The sequence below is a fragment of the Poromitra crassiceps genome, assembly GCF_964638095.1.
Source record: "Poromitra crassiceps genome assembly, chromosome: 19".
NCBI classification, from domain to species: Eukaryota; Metazoa; Chordata; class Actinopteri; order Beryciformes; family Melamphaidae; genus Poromitra; species Poromitra crassiceps.
This window is the reverse complement of record NC_139646.1, coordinates 3,199,920-3,207,419: the sequence shown is the minus strand read 5'-3', so window position 1 is coordinate 3,207,419 and position 7,500 is coordinate 3,199,920. Positions and strand designations below refer to the sequence as shown.

At 48.7% G+C, this 7,500-nt stretch overlaps 1 protein-coding gene across 1 annotated transcript in view; it reads left to right on the top strand.

The window, feature by feature from the left end:
- Nucleotides 1-7,500, top strand: part of mycbpap (mycbp associated protein) — a gene marked incomplete at both ends in the record, with an annotated part of 18,632 nt that overhangs the window by 8,639 nt on the left and 2,493 nt on the right. The window contains 4 exons of the mRNA XM_083655276.1: nt 2,063-2,255; nt 2,416-2,603; nt 3,719-3,865; nt 6,890-6,988. Coding sequence (XP_083511402.1) covers nt 2,063-2,255; nt 2,416-2,603; nt 3,719-3,865; nt 6,890-6,988 — 627 coding nt within the window. The remainder of the gene's footprint in view (nt 1-2,062; nt 2,256-2,415; nt 2,604-3,718; nt 3,866-6,889; nt 6,989-7,500) is intronic.

Genomic DNA, 7,500 nt, shown 5'->3' with positions numbered 1-7,500 from the left:
CTCATCAGGTACAGAGCAGCCTTCACACTGTGCCACTCAGTCAGCTCCACCTCTCATCAGGTACAGAGCAGCCTTCACACGGTGCCACTCAGTCAGCTCCACCTCTCATCAGGTACAGAGCAGCCTTCACACGGTGCCACTCAGTCAGCTCCACCTCTCATCAGGTACAGAGCAGCCTTCACACGGTGCCACTCAGTCAGCTCCACCTCTCATCAGGTACAGAGCAGCCTTCACACGGTGCCACTCAGTCAGCTCCACCTCTCATCAGGTACAGAGCAGCCCTCACACGGTGCCACTCAGTCAGCTCCACCTCTCATCAGGTACAGAGCAGCCCTCACACGGTGCCACTCAGTCAGCTCCACCTCTCATCAGGTACAGAGCAGCCTTCACACTGTGCCACTCAGTCAGCTCCACCTCTCATCAGGTACAGAGCAGCCCTCACACGGTGCCACTCAGTCGGCTCCACCTCTCATCAGGTACAGAGCAGCCCTCACACTGTGCCACTCAGTCAGCTCCACCTCTCATCAGGTACATAACAGCCTTCACACGGTGCCACTCAGTCAGCTCCACCTCTCATCAGGTACAGAGCAGCCTTCACACTGTGCCACTCAGTCAGCTCCACCTCTCATCAGGTACAGAGCAGCCTTCACACTGTGCCACTCAGTCAGCTCCACCTCTCATCAGGTACAGAGCAGCCTTCACACGGTGCCACTCCATCAGCTCCAACAGGGGTCTCTGAGCATCCCAGTGGATGTTTAATTTGAACGATATAGGCATCAAACACAGACATGCACGCATGCATACATACGCACTCACTCACTAATTCCCATAGAAAGTTTCCAACTTTGAATATTGGGGAAAAAGCAAAATTCTTTCAAAACTTCTAAAAAAAAATCCCGACCTTCATTTCCGGAAGGTTTCCAGAAATGTTCCGTCCCTTTGTTGTAGGTGACATTGTGCTCAGTTGCGCCCCCTGCAGGGGGCAGTGTGTATTTGGAGTGGATGTCACAGGGTTAGTTGCGCACGCATCGCGGTGTACAGGAAAAATACATCTTGTGTCGTATAGACGCTGGACATTCCCGCTAGGAATATGATGATGTCCGGCACTGCAACTTTGGCGATGTAGTTTGATCCTACACCCATCCTGACAGTGAGCACGGGTCAGGAAACCTCACCCCATTGAAAGAGTTATAGCTTATTTGTGTAAGATAACCTGTCTGTTGCTGGCGAAGCTTTAAAATATGTGGAGGAGGCGTCCGGATCTTCCATATTTCTATGACAGCTGAACCGCGAGTTGTAACTGACGGCACGGTGGCTCAGTGGTTAACACTGTTGCCTCACAGCAAGAAGGTCCTGGGTTCGAACCCCGGTCCGTCCCAGGTCCTTTCTGTGTGGAGTTTGCATGTTCTCCCCGTGTCCGTGTGGGTTTTCTCCGGGTGCTCTGGTTTCCTCCCACCATCAAAGACATGTATGTTAGGGTTAATACTCCTGTCAGTGCCCCTGACCAAGGTACTGGCAAAAGAACTGGAGTTGGTCCCCGGGCGCTGCACTGTGGCTGCCCACTGCTCCTAGTTCTAGGAAGGTTCCTAGTAGAGGATGGGTCAAATGCAGAGGATGAATTTCCCCAAGGGGATAAATAAAGGATAACTTAACTTAACTTAACTTAACTTTCTGCAACCAGTTTGGCTCCGCCCACAAAATACATAATCGCTGTTTACAAACATAAAAAGGGTCTATCTGCAGCACAGACTCAACACACACACACACACACCCCTTAACCCCGTGCTCAGGGAGAGGTGGGACTCAGTGTGCCAGGGTAAACTTAACCCCTTAACCCTGTGCTCAGGGAGAGGTGGGACTCAGTGCCAGGATTAACTTAACCCCTTAACCCCGTGCTCAGGGAGAGGTGGGACTCAGTGCCAGGGTAAACTTAACCCCTTAACCCCGTGCTCAGGGAGAGGTGGGACTCAGTGCCAGGATTAACTTAACCCCTTAACCCCATGCTCAGGGAGAGGTGGGACTCAGTGCCAGGATTAACTTAACCCCTTAACCCCATGCTCAGGGAGAGGTGGGACTCAGTGCCAGGATGAACTTTGAGGCGCTGACTGGAGAAAGAGTGTCTTCCCATCTGGAGCTGCACAACGAGGGCAGCACAGCCATCTACTACACCTGGCAGCAGCTGCCTCTGCCGCACAGCTTTCCTAACCTGCGCTCACAAACAACCGCTCCACACTTCTACTTCAACTGCTCTACAGGTACACACGCAAACCCACAGGGCAGACACCTGTTGCTACCGCTCGTACGTCACACATGGTTTGTTTTATTTATACTCTAATGTCAACCCTTTGTGTCTTTCACCCAGTGCTCCACCTGTCTTTCCACTGCCCACTCTGCCTCCCCTCTCCTCTCCTCTAGGCGTGATCCTTCCAGGTGATAGCCAGCAGGTGGAGTTTGTCTTCAAGTCCGAGGTGCCGGGTATCATGAGTGAAGTGTGGCAGCTCAACAGCCACCCTGTGCTGCTGGGAGGAGCCTCCATGCAGGTCACACTGAGGGGAGTGGCCGTGTACCAGGACCACACTGCGCACCACAAGCTCGCCATAGAGGTGGCGTATAGTTACAGTACATTGGTGTGTCTGAAAGAGAGAGAGAGAAGTTGGGTTTCCATCCAAATGTATCACACATTTTAACCAGATTTTCAGAAACTTGGCAAGAGAAAATGCGAAATTATGCACTTTTCCATCCACTACTGTTATGCGAGCCCAGATTAGCGAGTTAGAGACTCTTGTAAATTCAGTTAGCCCAATTGTATTTATGTGTGTCTGGTATGTGTGTGTTGAGGCTGTACTTCAGCAATACAGTCATGTAAATCTGTGGTATTTATTGACATAGTAAATTTCACTTTTTATGTGTGTGTGTGTGTGTGTGTGGGGGGGGGGGGGGCACTTCAAGTCTGGGTGTAATATGTGCCGTTGTCTTGCAGGCAGCGACCAAGCTATGAAAAACATCTATTCATTTAAAGTTTCTTTGTTTTCCATTAAATGGATTACCAGGCGCCACTCTTCAATGCGGCATATAATCCACTGAGCCATTACTGTAAGTGAATGAAATTTAGATTCTAGAGGTGAGAATCACTTCCGAAACACACTGCGGCAGGCAGTCTAAACCTTCGAATTGTGCCTAAATGCATTGCTTATTTGTGTATTTCGTGTATATGTAGAGTGCACCCTAGCCTACCTATTCGTAGCACGCCTTTTACTGTCTGGGTGTTAACCGTGTTAACTTTTTGCCAGTAAGCAAGACAACATGAAACTGCATGGTGTTTGAATGGGGTTTGGTTAGAGACCAACAATGGAACATTGCTTAATCTGTTTCCACTGCACTTAGTCATATTTACCTTTTATCGATGGAAACCCACCTAGAGAGAGAGAGAGAGAGAGAGAGAGAGACATACACACACACACACACACACGAAGATGCAGATCCAAAGAGGTTTTAGTGAACTGAGGGAACATTTGTGCGTATGCGTGCACGTGCGCGTGTGTGTGTGTGTGTGCGTATGTGTGTGTGTGTGTGTGTGTGTGTCTGTGTGTGTGTGTGTGTGTGTGTGTGTGTGTGTGTGTGCGTGTGCGTGTGTGCGTGTGTGCGTGTGTGTGTGTGTGTGTGCGTATGTGTGTGTGTGTGTGTGTGTGTGTGTGTGTGTGTGTGTGTGTACGTCCAGACAGAGCTGGAGAAGAAAGTGGTGGTAAAGGTGTGCCGGTCTATGGTGTATGAGATGCTGCGGGGGGTTCAGACCCCAGAGAGACCCAGCTCTCCTGCAGAACTCTATATCACCGAAGAACAAGAGTTCCTCCGCAAAAACCCTGAGGTAAACAGTTTCCTATCAGCATCTCACTTGTCCAAGTGCTGAGTGTATAGAGACATGTGTACTGATTGTGCAAAGTTTTCGTAGGGCTAGTAAAATAGTTCATGAATATTCGTAGGGTAGTAAAATAGTTCATGAATATTCGTAGGGTAGTAAAATAGTTCATGAATATTCGTAGGGTAGTAAAATAGTTCATGAATATTCGTAGGGTAGTAAAATAGTTCATGAATATTCGTAGGGCTAGTAAAATTGTTTATGAATACAGTAATTTTATCATTACCTGGGCGTGCTGCCAAACACGAGGGTCACATGTTCGAGCCCTCGTGTCACCTCTGGCTTGCTCGGGCGTCCACACACACACACACACACGTTGGCTGTGTCTGAGGGTGTCTGAGGGTGGGAAGCCGGATTAAGGGTATGTGTCCTGGTTGCTGCACTACTGCCTCCTCTGGTCGGTCAGGGCACCTCAGGGACAAGGGGGACTGGGGGGAATAGCGTGATCTTCCCCCGTGCTACGTCCTGCCAGTGAAACTCCTCACTGTCAGGTGAAAAGAAGCAACTGGTGACTGCACATGTGTCAGAGGAAGCATCTGTCATAGTCTACAACTCTCCCCAGATCGGCAGAGGGGGTGAATGACCGGTAACCTTGCTTGCAAGATGGATAACCTCGCGAGATCAAAAGAGATTCTCTCGACGTAATCCATCTTGTCATGCACAGGCAGTTAAGATGATTGGCCGAACCATGGCCGGCTCGACGAATCAGCGGCAGCCTTAGGCGGGTTTTGGCTCGTCTGGGCAAGTAGTGGGTACATGGTCTTTGTAGTTCTTTTCACTCGTCAACATGGCTGCCACCGCGGAAGTGACAGGCAGTCTGAATGAAATTGAATGTAACATTCCCAATTCTATATATTAAATTCAAAAAACCTACCCTCAACATTTGGGAAGGCTAAGCCACACAACTAGTTTGTTATAATCGAACGTCATGCTTCGAAGCCGACTTTACGACGATGAGGACGGTGAGGACTCAATCACTCTTACAGGCACAGGCACCTTCCTCCGGTCGCAAACGTGACGTCAGAGGCATGGCGATCTGATTGGTTGAAGTTAACACACACCACCGGGGATAGACAGATGGGTCATCCAATCACCTGCCAAGTAGCTTGGAAAAAGTGCCCGCCTCCGTCAGCGGGTCGGGTTACTGCATTCCCAGATCGACTGGTTTAGTGAAACGCAATGTGGAGCTAAACCGTCCATCTGGCAGCGTCAGGTTAAATGACCGGGACAGCAGGACGAATTGGCCAGTGAGGGGGGTCATACAACACTTGACTGTTTTTTTAATCACCTAGATCAAATAGATGGATGGATCGATCCAAAAGTCATGTTTCTTTGGAGAGTAAGTCTGTGGTTCATGTTTAGCTGAGGTTTAATTTTAGTCAGTGTATGACGACCCCTTAAATGAAGCCGTTCATCTTGCTGTGTTTGACATTTAGCTGGCTGTAGGTTATGATCAGCTCATTATGGCAGCCCCGCCCCCTCCCCAACCTGCAATCTGTCTCACTCAACATTTAGTGCACCATGATTATATTGCCATAATGATTCATATTAGCTCATTAACAGCATCTTATAATAACCGCTAATATCTTAAGCCAGTCACACTGTCACATCAGAATGAGCTCCTGTTGCCATAACTATGCAGCAGGGTCCTGCCTATATTGGGTTAATTGGTAGGCTGATTAGATTGGTCTAGTCAGTGAATAAGGAGCATGGCTGTCTGAAAAGTCTCTGAGATCTTATTTTAGAATGAAAAAAATAGGTCATTGTAACCTATAAAATGTATAACGTGATTTGTCCTTACAAAGTCACATGTCATTAGTCTCATTACCAACCATTAGGATCATTACAGCTCTCCAGATCTTTCATGTGAATATATTCTGTCACCACAAAAGGTGACACCGCACACTACTGCCCCCTTGAGGAGTAGATAGAAAGGATGGCATGCATCATAGTTACTGGATGAGGATGGCTACTATGATGATTATATGATGGTTATCTGTTGTGCGAATGAACACAGTAGTTTGTGTCCTGGGGAGTCTCGTGGTCACACTCTGCTGCGTGTGGTTTCTCTGCATGCACTTACACACACACACACACACACACACACACACACACACACACACACACACACACACACACACACACACACACACACGTAGTGTGTAGAGTACATGCACATACTGCAGCCGAATTGGCACATACCGCTAAAGGTTGTTAAAGGATGCATGTATTCATCAACTTTGGACCTACAGTTGAGTTTAGATTTAGAGCCATGAGAATATTGGCCTCTTGCTGCTAACAAACAGTCCAAATGGGCTTTGCAAATATATCTCGAAAAGAGCCATTTGTCTGCTCCACAGTAAAGTTTTCAGCAGGGGGTTCCTGTCTGGAGGAAACCCCAGGGGAGCACAGGGAGAACATGCAAACTCCACACAGAAAGGCCCTTTTGACGACGAGCCCACCTGGGCCGTAGGCACTGAGGACATGGGGATGGGGACGCACCCTCAGCGCCCCCAGGTGGGAATCGAACCCAGGACCTTCTTGCTGTGAGGCCACAGCGCTACCACTGCACCACTCTGCCCCCAGTAGAGTTTAGAATAAAAGGAAAAGTTGCTCTGATTGATTTCATGACACAGTACTCACGCACACTTTCACTAAGCATACATTCACAGAACTATTTTCCTCTGCTGCAGCACAGTCTACGCTGTGGGGTGTAAGTGTGCTACTGTCAGCATGCTCTAGTTTTGCAGACAGTCAGGTCAGATTGTAAACAACATGGAGTCCAGGAGTGTTTGGGAGAAAACTATCCACTGAGTGAAAATGGTGCAGTGCTGCTGCTTTCCGGGCCTGTGTTGGTCACCATATTGGTGCCGATATTCTCTGTGGGTCCCAGTAGTAGGTATGTGTGAAACACATTTTATAAAATCTATAAAGTCTAAAATGTATGAACTTGAATCTAACCTTGTGTTTTAGCTGCAGTACCGCTGTGAACCAGTGGAGGCGCTAAAGGGACTATGGAAGGAGGTGACTCCAGGACACAGCTGGGATCTCTCTATGGATACACTCAGACAGGTAGGGACATCAGCTAGCTACATGGTGGGGGGGGGGGGGGTCAGTTTAAGGTCAATTGAAGTGTTGATTTTAAGTTAAGTTAAGTTATCCTTTATTTATCCCCATGAGGAAATGCATCCTTTGCATTTGACCCATCCTCTACTAGGAACCTTCCTAGAACTAGGAGCAGTGGGCAGCCACAGTGCAGCGCCCGGGAACCAACTTTTGCCATTGCCTTGGTCAGGGGCACTGACAGGAGTATGAACCCTAACATACATGTCTTTTGGTGGTGGGAGAAAACCGGAGCACCCGGAGAAAACCCACACGGACACGGGGAGAACAAACTCCACACAGAAAGGACCTGGGACGGACCGGGGTTCGAACCCGGGACCTTTTTGCTGTGAGGCAACAGTGCTAACCACTGAGCCACCATGCCGTCCCAAAGGCCTGCTATAAGCTCAGTCCTCCACTGTGTATTTGGCTTGACTTTACAATCACCTGAATTCTGTCCCATGGCATACTGGCATTGCTCT